This window comes from Labeo rohita, chromosome 22 (genome assembly GCF_022985175.1).
Source record: "Labeo rohita strain BAU-BD-2019 chromosome 22, IGBB_LRoh.1.0, whole genome shotgun sequence".
Lineage (NCBI taxonomy): Eukaryota > Metazoa > Chordata > Actinopteri > Cypriniformes > Cyprinidae > Labeo > Labeo rohita.
Window position 1 is genome coordinate 62,311,126 of NC_066890.1, and position 22,946 is coordinate 62,334,071.

General features: G+C 33.7%; 1 protein-coding gene across 14 annotated transcripts; it reads right to left on the reverse strand.

Annotated features, from left to right (window-relative positions):
• Positions 1-1,750: 1,750 nt before the first annotated feature.
• Positions 1,751-22,690, reverse strand: LOC127154232 (uncharacterized). 14 transcript variants are annotated; one of them, XM_051095657.1, is made up of 17 exons: positions 22,372-22,690; positions 20,642-20,699; positions 20,479-20,546; positions 20,267-20,371; positions 20,103-20,166; positions 19,969-19,998; positions 19,728-19,833; positions 19,272-19,370; positions 18,116-18,242; positions 16,154-16,305; positions 10,210-10,527; positions 9,362-9,709; positions 8,915-9,049; positions 6,457-6,759; positions 5,742-6,008; positions 4,995-5,309; positions 1,752-3,136 (listed from the first exon to the last, which is right to left on the reverse strand). In XM_051095657.1, exons 11-17 carry the CDS (start codon positions 10,487-10,489, stop codon positions 3,048-3,050), a joined length of 1,737 nt encoding a protein of 578 aa, XP_050951614.1. In that variant the 5' UTR covers positions 10,490-10,527; positions 16,154-16,305; positions 18,116-18,242; positions 19,272-19,370; positions 19,728-19,833; positions 19,969-19,998; positions 20,103-20,166; positions 20,267-20,371; positions 20,479-20,546; positions 20,642-20,699; positions 22,372-22,690; the 3' UTR covers positions 1,752-3,047. The 14 variants fall into 14 exon arrangements, with proteins under 14 accessions (XP_050951607.1, XP_050951614.1, XP_050951611.1 ...); XM_051095654.1 differs by having other exon boundaries at positions 20,642-20,969; XM_051095656.1 differs by having other exon boundaries at positions 20,633-20,969.
• Positions 22,691-22,946: the final 256 nt, after the last annotated feature.

A 22,946-nucleotide genomic window follows, 5' to 3' on the forward strand; every position in this document is an offset into this window, starting at 1 on the left:
AACCGAGCAAAACTACAACACATCACATACAAACACCAACTGTCTAAAAAATGATTGTGAACAAACATTTTTATACTTTTAATCTTTACTGTGGCACAATAAAGCTCATTTTTCTTTTGCTGTATCAGCTGCTTACACTTTTGTTCTTTTGGGTTCGGAGATTTTGCAACAACAGTAAATCAAACCAGCAGCAATTGAAACCACCACCAGAACAACATTACAACAAATAATAAAATCAATCTAGTTTGGCAGTCTTGTAATAATAAAGAGAGACAGGATGATGCAAAATTACGTTTTGCATCATCCCAATATTGCAGACTTTGGGACACTATAAAGTGGATTTAAAATGGCCAAACTTTCACATTAATAATGTTTGTTTGTTTAACTGAACATGACTTTAAACACATGACTAGTGATTTTTTTTTTGTTGTTGTATTGTTTTTACAACAATTAACCATGTTTTTACTATGGTAAAAATAGTAACTATCACTGTAGTAATCTTGCTTTTGCTTGCTTTTTCCTAACCAAGGCTACTATACAAATATTTTAGTATGGCTGGAGTAAAACGGAAAACTGTGCTAACCATAGTAACCATAAAAAAAGTAGTTATGGTTTACTGCTATGCTGTAGTAAGACCATGATTATGTAGTTACTGTAGATTTACTGCAAAAATCATAGTTAAGCCATAGTTATTGTAGTAAAACCATGGTTGATTTTGTGTTTAAACTTTTCTACAGGTACAAATAAATGTGAATTGAATGCTTCTATTTGAAAGTCACATAAAACCACCTGATAAATATACTGTATATGGATTTGTATGTTTAATCTGTTAAGTGAATATATTTGCAAATGCATTGTTAGGGTTAGATACGTACAGTTAGTCGATATTGCGGCACAGAGAGGTACCTTTGGCGTCTTCACAGTGACGTTACACCATGCTGCAGTGTTTGAGGCCACAGGATTGAGAACGGGTTGTGAAAGGGGACACATAGGCCTATAGGTTTGAAAAGTTGCACTTATAAATGTAAAAAAGAGCCCTTGAAAATCGATTCAGTGAAGTATCCTTTTTTTTTTTCACCCAACCCTTGGCGCCGGGGAATGGGAGATGAGACTAGGGACAACTCTTTTAGACCATGCGCCGGGCGACCATTTTTCCTTGCCCTTAAAATAGCAAAAGTGGATTCGGACATGCCCTAAATGCACCTGCGCTGTGCGCTTTAGACCATGCGCTTAGCTCGTTAAAATGGGGCCCTAAATGTCATGAATATCATATAACACTCTGTTATCATTTCAGGTCATTGGATAAGCAAAAAAACCTGAAAAGATGAAAGACAAATATCATCAATTTACCCACTTTTAACATTTGTAAAGGTCAAAAATACTTACAATATTCATATACTGCGACAGCCCAACATTAGATGTAACGTGTTTGTATCAGTGAATCAGTGTTGAAATCTTTTTAATCAAAACAATAAATAAATTCAGTGGAGAAATTAACTGTTTAATGTTTTATTTTTAGAGGGAACTTTAAATGAACTGTTAATAGGATTAATTTGCTATTTTATTGAATTCAACTACAAAATAGTTTATTGAAAAGACTCATGCAAAATTCAGATTGTTGTCCACTAGATGACAGAAATGATCAGATACCCCTGTTGAAAAATACAGCATATGCTGGTTAGGTCAGTTTTTATGCTGGGATGCTGGTTTTAACTGGTTTATGCTGGTCCTTAGCTGGTCATGCGCTGGTCCAGGACCAGCTTAAACCAGCTAAGAACCAGCGAAGAGCCAGCTTAAACCAGCTAAGGATCAGCTAAAACCAGCATCCCAGCATCAAAACCTACCTAACCAGCATATGCTGTATTTTTCAACAGGGACTAAAATCAGCAGTATATCAGTAGAGTATCTCACATAGACACACCAGACTGTAACACTTGGCCTAATTAAATTGGTCATATATTGTATAGGAAAAAAATAAAAGTGAAAATAACCATCCAATGCTTTCAGGTAAGTTATTATTGAAAAGGGATCATGTAAGGCATAACAGTGTGAAGTATGTACAAATACAATGCAAAAATGCTCACTATAAAATTTTGAACCCTCAGTAAAGTACAGCGACTTTCAAAATTTAAAATAAGAAGAGTCAGCACACAGTTGACAAAGCATAAAATGAGGTATTGAACACTGAATGATAAGATATATTCAACTGATATGAAATTGCAATGTCTGACAAGTCTTGCCAAGTAAGTGCAATAGACCTGTTGAGCAGTGATATAGGCTGAACTGTATATACACAGTGATACACTGAACTGTTGAGTGAAGCAGTCATAGCTTTGCAGCCTTACTTTCATTACCATGTATACCAAGAATAGTTCAGACACTAAAGATTTGTAGTATGAAGATTAGTCATACCCCAAACACAACAATTTCACACAATTTGACCTTTTAATTTTCAAGCTGTCAAGAAGTGATGGCTGAATGTGCAATAAGGCTAAAGTTAAGTGCTTCAGCATGAATACAAAAGCACTTCATTCAGAGAAGCAGACTCACTTCAAAGCATATATTTGGAGAACATATTTAAGAATAATTACTTATCACAGACAAAATGTACTAAGTTTACAAGTCAAATGAAATTAATAGTAAAATACTAAATACTGATGAATTTTTACACTTAGGAGAAGGTCATGTGATCTCAGCTTTACAGATACTGATCAAAGCCGAAAATGAACATCAAGCTGGTATTGGTGTTTAGTATTATATAAAATAACACATGCAATAGTTAGAGAAATACTGCTGTGGTTCACACTTGTTAACATGCCTATATGACATTTCTGATGCTCACTATGATCACACAATACCAAAGCTGTGAGAGTTAAACTGCTAAGAGGGTAACTGGTATGAAATGTAACATTAAACATCTAAAATCAAACACAAGCTTTTTACACTAGCTAATTTAATTTCTCACTTTTACTGGACGGATTCAAGAGGAGGGAAAAGAAAAATATGTTATTAATGATGACAAAGTAGCTGGCACTGGTGGGCGCATCTTATCTTGGGCGTAAACTTATCACCTCATTCACTACATCAGGATCTTCTTCATCCAACAGCACCATTTCTGATTCATCCACTTGCTTTTCTAGGAAATCAGTCAGAAAATGCAATCACAAATTAAAAACAGAGAAGACGTACTCATCTGGATTTAGACATATAAGATACATCAAAACTAATGTCAAGCATTTACACATTTACAAGCAAGTAAAAAACATTTTGTCAGTAGCATATTTGACTCATTTAATAAGCTGAACTTAGTTTAAGCACTTTTCTCACAAATGAAAATGACATTTATTGGATTTGTGAACTCAGTCATGCATCTTCCAATTTGAAAACTGTTTTTTTTTTTTTTTTTTTTTACTTAACTTGGATGCATTACGTTTCACCATTTATGCAGCATTCATTTTTTGTTTAAAATCTGGATGAATAAACTGAATGAAGTCACATCACATACATCATGATTCTATTTGAAAGATTTTCAGCACACACTAGGGATGGGCGAGATCATATTGTTTGCGACATACTGGTAAACATTCTCCCCATGATAAGAATTAATCTTTCCACAATAATAACGATAAAGTCTAGTTCTTGACATATTTCTGTGTATGACCATGCAGAGATTTTTCTCCAAATTAACTTCATAAACTAAGTCGAATGGAAATAACTTTTTGTAATCAAACGTGGTTTCATATCACAGAATGAGGCAGAAATCATACTATTTTATACTAATCATACTATTACAGTGATAAAAGCTATGTCGATTAGCATTGCTTTATAAATCTAACGTTACTTTATACTTATAAAAACACTCAAGATTACATGGAGAACACAAACAAACCATATCTTGTCACAATCGTGTATTTATTGTCAAGTTTCCTCAGTTAACTGGATACCTTTATCCATATTAGGGATTTCTTGGAGCGTCATCAGTACTATTTATGCATATCTAGAGATTCTGTGCAAAATATCTCTTCTAATATTGTGTCTTTATGTAGAGATATTTTATACTCTAAGCATGCTGCTTTACTTCACGCTGCTGATACTTTCTGTGGCAGAATTAGTTTTTCCATCGAGCCAAAAAAAAAAAAAAAAAAAAAGGCAATACGTTTATTATTTTCCGAAATATTGATTGGAGGAAAGTTTGAGTATTGCCTAATAAATATCTCATTACAAATAAAATGAAAGAAATTTCATTAAAGCTACTGCACAAATTTTACCCTGCGAAGCATTTTCTAACAAGATTTATTGAAGATATAGATGTAAATTGTTCATTCTGTTCATTATACCCAGAAACAGTACCTCATATTTTCTGGCACTGCCAATATACAAAGAGGCTATAGTGGGAGGTTTCTAGATTTATAAATGACAAAGTGTTGTCCAACTGTCTTTTACTGTAGGCGCATCCAATATTTGGCTTTTTAAAACATGTCAAGAAGCTGGAAAATGAGGCTTACATTATCAATCTTTTGATTATACTTTAAGTTTCATATTCACCGTTGTAAATTCAGCAGAAATCACTTGTTTTCTGTGGTACTTAAAGAATTAGAGGTTTATATAAGCACTATTAAGGAGAGTGCAAACAAAAAAAGCTGTAAAAACTGTATTTGTTTGGTACATTTAAGTTATTGTGATTTAGCAAGGCCTTTCATTATTTTATTTTTAGTTATATGTTTATTTATTTATTTTATTGTATTTTTTTATTTTGTTGGCTGTTTATATTCATGTATAGTTTATATGCAATGTAAATATTTATTTCAAAATACAGTTCAATTGGAAATTTTGGAATTTTAATCATAGGTTTCTAAAGAAAGAAATGGATCTAAAGAAACTCTAAATGGAGTTTGAACATTAAGCAGTTTGAGCTAAATAACCAGCTGGAAAGGAAAAACCGAATGCATAAAAAGAGAACTCTAGTCAATATTATATTGACCGGGGCTACTCACCTCTTACAGAAACATCGAATCTCTTGCTTGTGGCCCTGTTACCACTGCTAGTCAGCAGTTTATAACGTCCACCATGTTCAGCTGTGATGTTTGTGATGGTCAGATCTCCAGTTTTCATGTCCAGCTTCAGTTTGTCTTTGAATCTTCCATCAGGACCATCATCATATGTAGGGGTCTCTCCGGTTCCTCCTTTGATTTCAGCTATGGGAAAGTCATGACCTTCAAACATCCACAGTATCTGATCGTTTTTCTGTATTTCAGGAAGACCAGCCTTTAGAGTGACAGAACCTCCTTTAGTCGCTGGCACTAACTCATCTTCGTGTCACAGCAGCACATAGTAACACAGAAAAGAAGACATTATAACAAGTCAGTAATGCTTCATTAAGGATGTGTTTGTACACGCATGAGCATTGGTAAGAACAAATTGCACAAGAGATATGCACCTTCATTATTTGACATGAATAACTGCAATACACATTTTATTACAAATACAATATTTGTTTACGCAGATACATTATTTAATGCTTAATCTCCTGCTCTGCAATAATTCAACATGTTACACAAATTGGATAAATTGACAAAAATACATATTGAATATCAAATTACAATTACACACAATAACGTTCAGCTCTACTGTTACAATTTAGTGTAAATCTGTGTATATTTCAGTGCATCATCACTCTTTCACTCAAGTACATGTAAAAATAAACAAATAAATAAACAAAAAACTGAAAGACAATTACTTACCACATACAACAAGTTTGAATTTCCTGTATGAGGTCCTTCGGCTGGTCATGAGTTCATAAATTCCAGCATGTTCAGCTGTGATGTTTGTGATGGTCAGCGATCCAGTCTCATCCAGCTCCAATCCCTCTTGCTTATAAGTAGGGGTCTCTTCTTTGATTTGAGCTATGAGACATTTTTCAAATGTGCACAAGATGTGATCATCCTCCTGTATTTCAGCAGCAGTGAATAAAGTGAAACTCTTTCCCTTGTTAATGAATCTCGTCATCTCTTCATTTTTAACAGCACATAGAAACAGAGAAACACAATGCTATCATCATATCAAGTGTGACATCAGCATTTTAAAATTACTTCATAAACATCATTATTATTTATCATTTTTAAAAATACACACAATGTACTATTTTTCCTAAATGGAAAAATCATATTACATTCTAAACTTCAGTTTGATGACTCAAAGACAAATCCATAAATTCAAGTGAGATTTATACAGAGAGCTGATCTAAGAACAAACTGAAAGAAATACTTGTGAGGTTCGACAACAACACAACAGTATTTCATCCACAGCACAGTTCACTTTAATCATACATTTCTAAAGAAAGAAATCTTAAAGAACTCTTAAAGAAGCCTGAACATTAAGCAGTTGAATAACCTGCTGCAAAAGAAAAACTGAATGTATGAGTAAGAACTGTGCTCATTCTTATATTAAGCTACTCACCTCTGACAAAAACATTGAATTTCCTGTATGTAGACGCTTCATCACTGTTGATCTTCAGTTTATAGAGTCCAGTGTGGTAGGTTGTGGTGTTTGTGATGGTCAGATCTCCAGTCTTCTTGTCCAGCTTCAGTCTGTCTCTGAATCTCCCTATATCATATATAAAGATGTCTTCGGTCCCTCCTTTTATATCAGCTATGAGAGAGTTTGTATCTTCAAACAGCCACAGTAACCGAACATCTTTGTTTATTTCAATACCGGTGTGTAGAGTAACATCACTTCCCTCAACGTCTGTTATCGTCTTCACTTCATTTGTGGCAACAGCACATAGAAACAGAGACATACAAAGACAAAATTGGCATTAGATCAAGTGTGACCACGTAAATATTAATGTTTGACATTTCTAGATTACGCAGATTACGCAGATGCAGTTTATTATTCTTTACACTAAAGTGAAGAGCCTGAGCTATATTTGTAACACCTTATAAAAGTTATGCATTTCTAGACAAATTCTTCCACTTTGTCACAGTATGTGGTTACAGACAAAAAACAAAAAACAAAAACAAAAACTGTATGCATATACTACAAAAACACATTGTGCAACAACTATTGAAGCAACAGACACATACAACAAGAATCAGCATATGAATCTCAACAGTGACGATAAGCAACAAACAGCTTATTGCCACAGTGTATGATGGGAGCCACCATAGTGCAAAACTCATCCACCACTCCCAGCATGCATTTCAACATGAATACATTACGCAACTGAACTGTTTTAGTATTTTCTTGGGCAGCATTTTAAAACCATTTATTTAAACCATTTGTTTAATGTTACTGGATACAAACACAATGGTTTGTTGTTAGTTCACACTACATGAACTAATGAGAACATACACAACTTTTTAAATTAAAATATGTATCAATAAATGTTATAAAATGTTCCCCATTTGACTGAGATTATATTACTTACTTCATATTTATGTTGTTATAAATACACAATGCCTCAAAATAAACTCTTCATACAAAGCTTTGAACAAGTGTTACAGTAATTTCTCTATATGAAAACCAAGACATTTAAATGGTAAAACATAGCAAAAACACACACCATATTACAAATTGTCAGGATCCCTGTCTTGTCAGCCTTGTGTTTTGTTGGACTTTTATTTTGATGCGTTTCCTTTGTTCCCTTTGTTCCTGTTCAGCCATGTTCCTATACCTGCCTTTTTTGTTTCTATGGTTTCACCCTTGTTTGTTGTCATAGTGATTCATTAGCTTCTCCCACTTGTTATCTTGTTTACATATACCCCTGTGTTTGCCATTGTCTCTTGTCTAGCTTTGTTCAATGTAACCTGCTGTTGGTGAGTCTTGTTTTTGCTCTTTATATCTAGTTTCATTCACATTTTGTAAATAAATTGCACCTGGGTTCTCAAACTCGCCTTCAGTTGACTTAAGTCATTACAAAAATAGTCAACTTAAAACACAAAACTGACTCTTAAGCCCATTTTATCATGGAATTCCTGCAGAAAAACCTCAATGTCATCCCTGTTTTGCTTAAAGTCTCTAACTCAAATCCTCTAGGGGCACCAATAGCTCAAAGTTGCACTCATGTTTAGGCTAATAACTTTTGAACCATAAGAGGAAGAAAATTATTTTTTCGTCTTGACTCAAGACGATTCGATTGCACCCTAATGACTAATAGTAATAACAATAAATACGTGCACAGATTAAATATTTTTAGCAGATAAACACTTAACATGTAAATGAGTTCACCACATCATGGCAGAAATGTTACAGAAAACTCATTCTCTCCATCATGCTTGTTCCATTCTCCAGTGTATTGTTGGTTTTCATATACAGAAAGTCATGTTTCACTTTTTCAAGGTTTGGCATTTAATGTTTATTTTGAATTTAATGTGACTAAATATAGTATATTTGAAATTAAGTGCCCATGCTCTATGCCTTACTCTATTAAATAACAACATGAACCTAAAGGAAATAAAATTGTCACATAAATAAAATAAAAATCCATGTGAAAATAGTTCATATATCTAATAAATAAAAACTACAGTAACACTTCATTACAAATACATGTATAGGTAGTGCAACTCTATAACTATATAAGTCCCATCCACTTCTGCTGTCCTGAAATTGCTGTGAAAGCATATACAAACATACACCTGCTAGGAGGCAGCTATGAAAGACTATAAGATCAGACAAATCTCAAAATGAAAGACCAGCAGGACTATGAATTTGGCCAGTTGCTGCTAAATTTCTCAATCTCCAATAGCAGAAGAACAAAATGACTTAAATAAACAGCAGATATAATCAAAAACACAATGAATTACAATTACAAGCAGAACTTGGTTGGAAAGTAGAAACAATGGCTGTGAAAAAATTATATTATACATTTACACTCTACTGCAGTAAAATAAAGCTATTTTTTTTCTTGCTGTATCACCTGTAATACTCTTTTGTCTTTCAAGTTCAGAGATCTTGTGGCGATAGTAAAAAACACCAAATACAGCTGCAGCTGCAGCTGCAAGTACCAGCAGAACAACTATTCCTGCTACAGCGCCTGGAGACAGACCTGTACCTGTAATGATAAAGACAGACGGTCATTATGAATGTGTCTGATCTATAACAAACACTATAAACATCAGCGCTATATAACCTGAGTGAAGATCTGATACTGTTACGATAAAGACAGACAGTCATTAACAATGTACCTGATCTATAACAAACACTGTTATAAGATTTGTACTCTGAAAGTTACAGTATAATGTCATTGTACACTGAAGTTTGATCTGTTAAAGGAAGGTTTCATTCCTCATAATGAGTCTTTACCATCACAAACTCACAGACAGCTGATAAACAGTTATCACTTCAAAAGTATTGAGTGACTCACCAATGACAGTAACAATGAATTTCTTGTTTATCATCTGTTTGCTGCTGCTGATCTTCACTCTATAAAGTCCAGAGTCTGTGTTTCTCATGTTCTTGATGGTCAGAGATCCAGTCTGATCATTCAGCTGTAGTCTGTCTCTGAACCTCTCATCAGTGTTTTCGTATAATGGTGGGCTCTTTGCCTCTATGTCACTTTTAGCTATGAGTTTTCCTTCATCTCCAAACCTCCACACTATCAGCTCATCTCCTTGTAGTTCAGTAATATCAGTCTGAAGAGTAACAGAATATCCCTCCTTTACTGACACGCTCTTAGTTTCAGCTTCACCAGCATCAATAACCAATGGAGGCTCTACAAAAAACACATTCAGAGACAGAGATTAAACATAATGGACACTGTTACTGGCACTAGAACATTTTTACAGTCAGTTAGTTCAAAACAAGTTTTACAGTCGATTATGTGATCTCATGGTTACTACACAAGACATATGCAGATTAATAAAAACAGTATCATGTTTTACATGTAGAACAGTTACAGATTCACTAATTTGACTTACCTTGAGGCATCTTATTTTATATCACAAAGCAGGAACTTTTTATAGTTTGTATCACCACACTCGCCAGTTAAATAGAAATACAATTCCTAATTCTATACAATGACTGATCCTCCTTTGACTTGTTTTAATACTGATACTGATGGGATGTTGCAAAATCACTATTCTGTAAGACCGTTAAACACAGTATAACTTACATTTGCTGGCTGTCTCGGTGTCTCCTAAATCTCAGTTTATATTAAAAAAAAAAAAAAGTAACTTGCAAACATCTAATTATTCAAAATTTGTATATCCTCACCATTGACAGTAACAATGAACTTCATATACAATTGTCCTTCGTTGCGGTCGATCTCTGCTTTATAAAGCTGTGAGTGTTTGGTTCTGATGTTCTTTATGGTCAGAGATCCAGTCTGGTTCAGCTGTAGTCTGTTTTTGAATCTCTCATCCTCTTTATATGAGATCTTACTTTCATCGATTTCAGCAATGGATGGACCATTATCTCCAAACCTCCACACCATCTGAAAAAAACCCTTCATTTTGGTAGGATCAGGGTTTAGAGTGACAGAATCTCCCTCCATTACTGATAATGTCTTCACTTCATCTTCACCAAACACACCTGATGAAAAAAACAGAAGCAGTTATTTAGAGATTAATTCATATATCACTGCTGGTAATGTTAATGAACAGATTAAACTAAGACTGACAAGACCACGGTTATGCTCATTTATGGGCTCATAATTTGCTCAGGAGGTCTGCTGGTATGATTTAGTGTTTATTTGTCTTTCATTTAAATTGTTGCAGCACTTGTCACCCTCTGTTTTAGTTTCTTTAAAACCTGCCTTCTGAAAAGCACAGTCTATTGTGATGGTCTACTGCTTAGAGCATGTGTTGGAAAGATAACGCCCCTTACAATACATAATCAGTGAGTTCTGAGGCTTTCTGAGGTGCTGTAAATCAATGGTACCCAACTGCAGAGCTGCAGCAACATACATCACAGCAGTTTCTGGACAACCAGTACTAGGCCAGCAGTTTCAGACCAGAGGTAAGGGGTAAAAATTATAGCATTATTAAGGGTAGGGTTAGTGGTAGGGTGGGGTCAGTCATTTCCTAAGGTGAAGCTTATAGCTGTAGTGAAGCTAGTGTCAGTACTGGGTTAGGCAGTTGTCAGCTTTGCCCTAATTTAAGGTCTGAGACTGCTGGCCTGAAGCTGCCGTACTAAAAAAAAAAAACAAAAAAAAAAAACTGTCATATACAGTGCTGCTGCTCTCCAATTGAAAATATCCTTGAAATACTACTGTGTACCCACACAAACTACGGCATTTTTGCTATGTCAGTTCAAGCCTGAGTCCAACAATTACAGTCAAGAAGAGCAAACTGATTAACCTGAATGATCTTCACAAGCATGATTTGTGCAGAATATTTCACAGTGGCAAATCTTTATTTTCGCTCACATTTCAGATGTGATGTTATTATTAATGATGTTCTGATCGTTTAGCTTCAGACAGGTATTGGCCGATAATCACGACTCAATCGGTAGTAACTAATTTTGGCCAATTTCACAAACCGATTGCAATTTGAAGTAAAACACATGAGGACAGGGTTTATGAAGGTTAATCAGTAGCTAAATTCGAGAGCTTGTTGATCTGAATTTGAGAACTTGTCATATTAGTATGAATCATATTTGTAAGTTTAAATTTACACTCAAAGAAAATCCTTACCTTTTACAGGAGTTTAAGACTGCATTCACCTTGTCAAGTATTTTCTCATAGACAATGTCACAATTTGCATATGTATATGAGATGTCAGTAATTAACCTTTTTAAATTTAACATTTAAAAAACTCAAACTTATAAAAATGGAGTGTTTGATAATGTCTAAATGTACATTAAAAGGCAAAACCTAAAAAAAAAACAAGCAGTTATGACCGGCAACACTTTTTTGAGTAACTAGAGTAGAAAATACATGTATTTATTAAACAGCCATAAGGGTATTTAGTGGTTAAACCATGGCATTACTACATATGAATATTATATTTTTCTGGCCACTAAAGGCCTCTGATTTGCCTCTTTGCACTAGAATTTAAAAACATTTTCTCTATTTTAACCCTAAATACTACACTAGTTATAATATAAATAATGAGCATATTAGAAAATGTTATATTTTAAATGGTCATTCATGGATCATAATTTTTGCACATATTATTTAGTACCAAAATCTCCTCAAAATATTAACTAAACAGAAGCTAAAATGTAGTACAATTATTGGTTAAAAGTTACACTTAAGGTCTTTGGTCATATTTGACTGCCAATGATTTTTAGAGCATATTAATGTTGTCTTATTCCCCAGAATAAAATGCTATTGTAAAGCGTAGTCAACGTAGTTATCAATGCACATTATGTGACAATTACTAGAAGTTGCTGCTAATATAGTGAAACTGCTGTTTGTTCCGATAATCCCATTCAAACATACTGACAACGCAAAGTTGTTTGGTACTGTTGAGAGATCCATGAACATCACTGTGTAGCGGTGAGATCAAAGCATGTCGCAACTCTGTTTCTCAAAGGCTGTGGTACAGCCATATTACTCTGCAATATGCAGTAGGATATATACATATGAAAGATGTATTATTTGTCTAACAGATAATACCTGAATGACAAGATGAATACAGTGTCTTAAAATCCTGTAAAAGCTAAGGATATTCATAGTTTCTAGTGTTTTACAAATAACTGATACATATGCATAAAAATGTTGCTTCCCGCATGGCAAGCCCGATGGCTTGTGTTGTTCATTGGTCAGGCATCAACCAATAAAATGGCTTCATTCGCACCTCAGCTCTGCTCTCTCACGTCTACGTTTACAAGCAAGTACTGCTCACTGCAGAGCCAAATGGCCTCCAGCTCCCCCTCTCTGGAGGTCCAGCTCCACCTCTGTGTGAACTAATGGGTGGAGTTAGGGTTAGGATAGGGTAAGGGGTAGGGTTAGGGTGTGATTAGGTGTCTATCTCCACCCATTAGCTCCAGCTCCTCCCATTTGGCTCACAAGTGAGTTTTGTAACAGGAATACCGCAAAAGTGCTAGATTTTGAACTTGTACTGTCAGATCTGAGAGGTTGTAAGTGCTTACTTAGCTTTGTACAGTGAAACTGAAGTAAAGCACACATTCGTGTGTGTCATTTTCTTTATGTGAATGTCATTCTACACATTTGTAACTATTAATTTGCAACTTTGACTTCAAAACACAGGTGTTTTGATCATTGTCTATGTGTGCAAATCGAAAAATTCAGCTTTTCACATCAAAGCTATGAGTGTAAATTTAAACAAATATGAATATTAATGACAAGTTCTCACATTCAGATCAACAAGCACCAGACTTTAGCTACTGATTACCTTCATAAGGGTTGGACTCAGAAAATGTACAGGGCTTGAGGCAAAAATGCCCCACAAACACAAAATGCGCGGTTAAATTACAGCTGTTGTTATTGAAGTGAAATGTGAAAATGAATGAAAATTGTCAGTTTGTGGAATTACATTTAGATCTGCACATGAAGCCTCATGTTCAGATTTTTTTTTTATGCATTTCTTTGCGATGCAGAACAATATAACCAACCACGCACATTTCCGTTGATCTTAGGAGGAATGCAGTGGCCAATCAGAGGTGTTAGAGTAGTACCACTGAAAATGCTGGAGTTTTGGTGAGTGTTTAATGTGTCATTGTTGTAAAATCCGAAATAAACTATTCTATTTAAAAATTGTGTTTTAAAAAATTTAGTTGAATTATTGAATAACATATGATAGATTATCATAAATAAATAATCTCATAAATTAAAATATGTGTTTATTTTTAAAACAACAATACCAGTAACAACAAGCAAACAACAACAGGCTTATGTGCTAATTCTGGGATGGCCGTCTTGCTCCACAGGTCCAATTTTATGTTTTGACTACAAAACTATAACTTTTACTTCACAAATCCAAAAACATAATTTGCCCACAACTCCTCACAAAATATCACAAAAACTGGATATTCCATATTCACACTGTCACAGATCACTGTTTTCCAACATTACATAAATTAACTTCAAAACAGTTTGGAATTACTAAATCTCACAAATGTTGGTTTTCAGATGAAGTCACAAAATTAAAAAGTAGCGCAGCTATCATCAAAAGATTTTTGTTGTCTATTACTAGAGAAAAATAATGATCTAAACAATTTTTATCTTCATGTTTTCACATCTGACTTATATTTAAAAGAATCAAACTCAGACCTTTTAAATCGGACCACTGTGTATATAGTTCCTGGTCTCAGATGTGGACTTGGATATTGCGTTTGGTTTCATACCAATTAAAGTCTTTGCGCCTGTTATGTTTTAAGCCCAAACTAACTCAGATAGACATAAATATATGCCCTTTACATTGCGCAAGGCTTAATTAAAAATAATAATAATAATAATAATAAATAAATAAATAAATAAAAATATTATTATTATTATTATTATAAAACTTTAACCATATAAATTAATTAAACAATTTAACTACATGACATAATACTATAAAATCAATACTAAATTCATCAAATCAAAACATTGCTGTTATTGCACAAGGCTTCGTTTTTGGAATTAGTCTTTTATGTGTTTTATAATCATTTTAGAACTTTTAATGTGTGCAAAAATATAAATCCATTAAACGACAACACCATTTAAGCTAAAGGTATCAAACCAACTGTAAAATTAGGGCTGCAAGATAAATCACATGCACAAGGCTTGTTTTGTCTGATTATGATTGTGCTATTTTTATATATGGTACTGAATCCATTTTTTTAATGTTTATATACTGTTTAATATATGTATATATACATATATACACATACATATATATATATATATATATATATATATACACACACACACATATATATATATATACGCATACATACATATATATTCCAAAATTGAGGCCTTGTGCAATCACAGGAATGTTTTTCTGAACATTTTAGTATTGATTTTATAGTATTAAGTCATGGGGTTCAACTGTCTAATTCATTATATGGTATATATATATATATATATTATATATATATATTAAGAGCTCTTTTCCAAAACGCGATAAACGTCATTTTTTTACAAAATTGAGTTCCTGGCAAAATCAGTATTGTATCTGGTCGTGAAAAGGCAGCTTTTAATTTTACGCAAAAAGCGATATTCGCCGTGTTATTCTGTCATATTTTCTCCCTTTTTATCCAAACCGCGACAAACGCCACCCACCCAGCAAAAACTCGTCGAAAAGACGACAATGCCAGACGTCTAAACAACGTGAAAATTTGGTTGAAAAGTGAAAGACGAAAAGACGTCTATAAAAAGACGTCCAAATTACGTCTAAATATGATTGTAAAGTTAAAGTTAAAAAGACGTCTTTTTCAGGCCGAATTTCAACCGTAAATTCATGATTATTTTTATCTCATATTCAAAATAAGACAATTCACAAAAGAGTACTAAAACATTTGACACATTAAATACATCTTTCAAGTAAAAAACACTTTCCTGCTCACAAATTAAGCATGCATTCGATTAAACATACCGTAAAAACAGTAAAATTATAAAATATAACTATGTGTTTTCTATATGAATACATTGTGAAAGATAATTTATTCATGTGAACTACATTTTCACCACAATTACTCCAGTATTCAATGTCACATGACCCTTCAGAAAACATTTTTAATATGATTTGCTGCTCAAGAAACATTTCAGATTATTATCAGTGTGGAAAACAGTTGTGCTGCCCAATATTTTTTGTGGAAAACATATTTTCAGTATTCTTCAAATAGAACTTTCAGGAGCAGTATTTATTTGGAAGAGATTTTTCAAAACAATAATCTTTGAATAACTGAAAATGTTTATAACACAGGACAATGACCAATTCTAACCATATTAAAACACATCTCACCCAAAAAAAATGCTAATTTTGCCATTAATTGCTTTCTCTCATGTCACTCCAAACCAATAAAAAACTTTTGTGCAGAATGCAAATAAAGATATTTTTTAACAGATGCCTTGTGTATGCAAAAAACAGCAACAACAACAAAATTACGTCTTTATTCATACAATGGGTATCTCCAACGTATTTTCACAACAGCACCGTAAGATTTTTGTTTGTGTGTGAATAAAAATGCACTGTTTTTTGTGCATATAAACCATTCACATCACTTCATAAAATTAAGGTTAAACAACTGGAGTCAAATGGCTTACTTTAATGCTGTCTTTACTACCTTTCTGAGGCTCAAAAGTGGTAGTTGCATAAACTGTGACATAGAGCGACAGAAATTTCAATCCTGGATTTCTGAGCCACGACAAAAGATTCCACTTTAAATGCTTTAGCTTGGCTGCTTATTCTCCAGCACCTAAAAATGAGAAACAAAACAAGAACCAAAATGTAAATGTTAAAAACAAAAAAAACAAAAGAGTGGGAACTGACTTACAGCATGAGAACAATTTTCTAGAATTTTCAACACAGTTTTATGTCACTTCCTATATATGCATCGCATGTGTCAGGGGTTCTTCTCAACTCTGGCCCTCAAAGTCCACTGCCATACAGAGGGTGCGTCTCAATCACCTTAATAGTTTGATAAATTGTGTTTACAAATTCAGACATTGATAAGGACAGTAGGTTACTACACACTGGTGACTATTTCCATCCTCACTGTACAGCATCACTACTGATATTTACACACAGCAATAAAATGAATCTCTCTTTTAATGCTATTTACAGTGCATTATGATAAATACTTTGTTACATGAATGTGCAAGATTTCAGCCATAAATAAATTGTAAATGTTTGCTAGATTAGACATTACCTGTCTAGTGATGTATGTTTATGCTGAAATATGATATTGGTTTGTGTTTTAAAATCGGTCACATGTAATTTTGTTGTGAATTATCTCTTATATAAGGGAACGTAGTGAGCATCGATGCCTCCTGGTTTTCACAGCTATTTAGGGAGCACACATTTCAGTGCACAGTAAAAATTTTGTGATTAAGGCATCCCTTAAAGGAGAAGTCCACTTCCAAAACAAAGATTCACAGATAATGTACTCACCCCCTTGTCATGTTCGTGTCTTTCTTCTTGAGTCATTACGTTTTTTGAGGAAAACATTTCAGCATTTTTCTCCATGTAACAGACTGATATTGTGCCCCGGTTTTTAAAATTCCGTAATGCAGTTTAAATGCGGCTTCAAACGATCCCAAATGCAGTTGTAAATGATTCCAGCCGAGGAAGAAGGGTCTTATCTAGTGAACCAATCAGTTATTTTCATTAAAAGAATACAATTTAAAATACTTTTTAATCTCAAACACTCGTCTTGCCTTTCTCTCCCTGAACTCTGTGTATTCTGACTCAAGACAGTTGGGGTATGTTGAAAAACTCCAATCGTATTTTCTCCCTCAACTTGAACAATAATTTCGAAATCATCCTACATCACTGCAGAAGTACCGACCCAGTATTTGCAAAGCGAAAATGCAAAGAAGATCAAACACCCTTAACAAAAAAGGTAAAACAGTGATATAGAACGATTTTGAAGTTAAGGGAGAACATGAGATGGGAGTTTTTCGACATACACTAACTGACATGAACCGGAACAAAACAGAGGTCGGGATGAGCAAGATAAGACGAGCATTTGACATTAAAAAGTATATAAATTGTATTATTTTTATTAAAATAACTAATCTTTACGCTAGATAAGACCCTTCTTCCTCAGCTGGGATTGTATACAACCGCATTTGGGATCGTTTGAAGCCGCATTTAAACTGCATTTTGGAAGTTCAAAATCGGGGCACCATATCAGTCCATTATATGGAGAAAAATCCTGAAATGTTTTCCTCAAAAAACATAATTTCTTAACGACTGAAGAAAGAAAGACATGAACATCTTTGATGACAAGGGGGTGAGTACATTATTTGTAAATTGCTGTTCTGGAAGTGTAGTTCTCCTTTAACCACTGACTAATGATCAAGGGACCTGAGAGATACACACCCATAGTTTAGGTAAATTTATAGTTAGACTGAAGACCTTGATTAGTTTGTTCAGGCGCACTGGGCTAGGTTGGAGCAAAACGCATGTAAGTGGACCTCGAGAGACAATGTTGAGATCTCCTGAAATATGTTCTAAACATGACAATTCAGAGAGGCAGGATGACTGCTAGATTGATGACTTACAACTCTGGTTTCCAGTCCTGGGTACTGAGGACTTATTAAGGACTGGGTACTGAAGTTCTCCAGAGTTTCTGGTGATCCTTGATCAGCTGCTCAGGTCTGCTTAATTGGTGTTGGAGCTTTCAATCCACTGAAAAATAAGAAGCAATATGAAGTCACAGATGCATTTTTATGTATTCTTGTTAGTCTTACTATATTCTTAAAATAAGTTATCATTATCTTGTGTTTTATTGATGATTTTCAGTCTGAAATAGAAAAGTTCTATTAGTTATGAATGGCATCATACCAGTTTTAACACAGTGAGCAAAATGCATATAAAATACGACAATACGATAGAACCTATTATAATCAGTGATGCTGTCAACACTGGATGAGGCACAGCGCAACACTACAAATCCCCAACAGCAAACTGATGCCGCATTCTGTTTACCATGTACTGACACAAAGTTCAAATGACTTTCAATGGTCGCTCTGGTTTGCATCCAGCATATATAGACAATCTACGTCACTGTGCATTTGCATTCTTGGTATACAATACAAATCACCAAAGTTAAAAAAAAAAAGAAATAAATAAAAATCTGTTTACATTAATATTTTTAAGAGCTTCTTGTTCTTTATTAGAATAAATGGACTAATGTTTGTATCCCTTGTGTTATTAACATTTGTGGTCAGTTTAGTTTATGTTTTTGAAATAAGTCTCTTATGTCCACCAAGAAAACTGCATTTATTTGATCATGTTTATTACTACAACTTAAAATAACTGTTTTCTATGCGAATACATTGTAAAATGTAATTTGTCATAAATAGAATGCGGTAGCATTTTACTGTATGGGATTTGTTGTGTCGCCCCTCACCCCATCCAGTGTAGACAGCATCAATGATTATAATGGGTTCTACTGTATTTTGTCGTGTTGTGCCACTCGCGTCCAGTGTAGACACGGTGTAAGCATAATGATGCTGCAAAATCAGGTTTGATCACTTTTCAAAACATATTGAAACAGAAAATAGTTTAAAAATGGTAATTTCACAATATTACTGTTTTACTGTATTTTAATCAAAAAAATGCAGCAGTTGTTGCCATAAAATACTTATTTCAAATACATGACAAATCTGACCCTTAAACTTTTGAATGGTAGTGTATGTTTAAGGTATTACTTACTAGTCATATGGTTCATAATGTCTAGAGATGTTTTTCGACAGGAGATACGCTCCAACTCTGGTGCACGGCCATTAGCATGGAAGATTCTAGGAACATAATCTGGAACATAAACAATCTGTCAACAATATTTATTATACAATGTCAGGTTTATTAGAAGTAAACTACGGCAAAGGTGAAATGCAGAAAAGAAAAATAAATAATATATAAAATACACAAAACAATACAATTTAATAACAGAATTTACATTTTTAGGTTTACTTATTTAATGCTCATATACAGTGTTACTTATGTTTGTACCTTAAAGTCCTTTTAAAATAACTAACAAGCAAACATAAAAGTATATAGATACATATAATTTTGCAAAAGAAAATTGCAAAACAGCTGCATGGTGATATAGGCTAAATATATTATGAAAGATACATATAAAAAGTAATTTAATAAGCTCTCTCAGATCACCTGTTTTTTATATCTCTGTCAGCAGCTCTCTTCAGAAATTTTAAAATCAGGAACTTTTCCTGTATCGTAGAAGTTTTTTTCTGAAACTGCTGATGCCACAGGACAACTGGAATCAATATTTGTTTACCATGAAAGGTCAAAACATGCTTAAAGTACTTTCAGCCCATTTTCACACTCCATGTTAATTTTGTATCCGATTAACCGTACATTGCATACTTCTAGGTTAAATAAATTAGCTTACTTCCTTTCATCCAATGATTGCCTTCAAAACCTTCATAAAAAAAAAGCAAAACATCAAGTAACATTAATTAAGATGACATTAAAAGGCCAGACTTTCATAAACAATACCTCGAGTCAATAGTTAACCTAACTTACCTCTTACAGTTAGCATTACAGTTCAGATGCTAACAGACTTTTTTCTGAAGACAATAAACCATTTCTATAAAGTAAATATTCAACAGAAGTGTGTCATTTACATGAAAGAAAGTGTCAGGAACACATGTATGTACTATTTGCGTAATATTAGAGACTAAACTTACCTGAAATTTGTGAAAACAACAGTGGGAGATGTGTTTTGCTGCTGGACAGTTGAGTTTCCGCCCCATTTCCATGGTAATTCCTTCCTCTCCAGACTTGAATGTTCACTGTGCGCGCCCATTAAAGCAACCAGATGTCACACAGAATGTATAAATGTCATCATAAAGTAATATTATCTTATAAAATACATATTTAAATGAAGTTAAACACTTACTTTTGGCATTTTCCTTGATAAAACCAACTTTCCCGTCTGCTCCGCATTGTGATTGAAAGAAAATATCTCTGAGAAAAAGTTCAGCAGAGCACAGCACATAAATATCACTATAAATCAATATGACGTTATAAAATACATATTTTAAATGACATACAACATTTACTTCTAGTGTTTCCCTGTTAAAAGCGACCTCCATCTCAGCACTGCATAACAATTCAGATCTATGAGAAATGTTTAGGTGCACACAGCATATTAATATTATCATAAAGTAGTATTATACATAATGTAAATGAAGTAAAACATTTTTCCTTGATAAAACCAACTTCCCGTCCGCTCCGCATCGTGATTGAAAGAAAATATCTTTGAGAAAAAGTTGTGAGAAACGTTTAGGTGCACACAACATATTAATGTGGCCATAAAGTAATATTATACATAATGTAAATGAGGTAAAACACTTACTTTCTGTGTTTTCCTTGATAAAACTATCCAGTCTGCTCCGCATCGCGAGTGAAAGGAAATAACGTTATCTCTCAAAGAAAAAGTTTAGGGGTGACATTAATTGCACAGCGCTCTCGTCTGTTCCGCATCGCGAGTGGAAAAAAATGTCTTTGAGAAAAGTTTAGCAGCATACAGCACATTAGTATCGTTATAAAACGATATGATATTTCAAAACACATTTTGTGCGCAAGATTAAACACTTTATTTCGTGAGTGACAGCTTTTAATGATTTTTAAGGGAGTTTGTAAATAAGATATATTGATTTAATACAACAGTTCAAACACAGCGGTGTATCGTTTATGAATGAACGTGCATTTTTAGTGAGTCAATGAATCAATTAACCATTCATAAAACTTGCTTTATTCCTGAATTAATCAGCCGTTCGAACGAATCAAATGGATGATATGATTCAGAAATTAAATCAGTGACTTACCGCCACCTACTGGCAGTATTTCATTTTTATCTTCTTTTTAGTTATTAAAATCATTTAATATTTCTATGTTCAAAATTGTATATTTAATACATTAATCTCAACAAGAGTTTATGAATTTGATTGCACTTATGCCATTTCTTTCCATCACTTATACTTTCTCTAAAAAGAAAAGTAAGCGTAGACCCCTAATGGATTTATTGCATTTGGGGAAAAAATAATCAGTTTTTATAATAAATCTTTGAAAAAAAAACAAAATCTAGATTTGATTTTTTTTTTTATGTTATTATAACCTAAAGATGCTATGTGAAAGTTTAAAACAGGAAATAGTGTTTTTTTTATCTTGCCACTTTCTTGGTAAAGAAAACACATTTATATATATATATATATATATATATATATATATATATATATATATATATATATATATGCATAATATGAAAAAAACAAGCCTTGTGAATTATAGAGAATAATATTCTGAATATTTTACTGTTGGATTGATTCCTTTATCTCAAATGGTGGCAGAGTTTAATTAATTTAGATGGGTATAGTATATAACAAATATGGATTCAGTAACATATATAGAAATAATAAAATCAAAATCAGACAAAATAAGCCTTGTGCATTATAGAGATTAACATTCTGAATATTTTACAGTTGGTTTGATTCCTTTATCTCAAATGGTGCAGAGTTTAATGAATTTAGGTAGGTACAGCACCTTCCCATCCTCATTTTATCTAGATTTACTTCAGAAGGACCATTCAGCGTGCATAAACTGCTTTATTTGTTTTCAGATAATTCAAGCAACTGAGCGTATACGTATCGTGAATAAAAGACAAACAAGTAATTGTGATCATTTTTAATGAGGCAATAAATCTCAGGAATAAGAGAACATCGGGCAAATAGCACTATTGTTTGAGGTGTCGAAGTGATTTTAAAAAATGAAACAGAAATCATGCACTTACCGCACGTTAGTAGGACAATCTGAAATAAACGGAGAGTGTTCTTCATGGTAATCTTCATGTGGCAAATCAGATTTCGATGGAAATTATTACTACTCGATGTGTTTTTTTTTTTTTTTTCTTAACCACACCCAAACAACTGACGACAACAAAAGAACAGCTGAGTGATTTTGATACCGACTGTGACGGACTAGTTGATTTTGGTTTACCTATAGATAATTGATGATGGTTTATATGCTATATAAGAAGAACGACGTTCACCGTACATTTCCAAATCTGCGATGCAAAACGCAAACGACTCCGCCTCCTCCTTCTTCTTCTTCTTCTTTTATTGAATGGCCGTTCACTCCGTAGGAGCATTACCGCCACCTACTGTATATCTTATGCACCTGGGTGATGAATCTGTATTTTATGTATTTATTTTAATAAAAAAAAAAAAAAAAAAAAAAAAAAGGACCCCACCCACCCCAAAGGATCAGAGCCCAGGCTTCAGCTGACGCTGCGTGTTCAGCTCCTCCAGCTTCCACACTGGGCTCCTCAGCCCTCAAGGCAGACAGAGGCAGCATGCTCCTCATCCT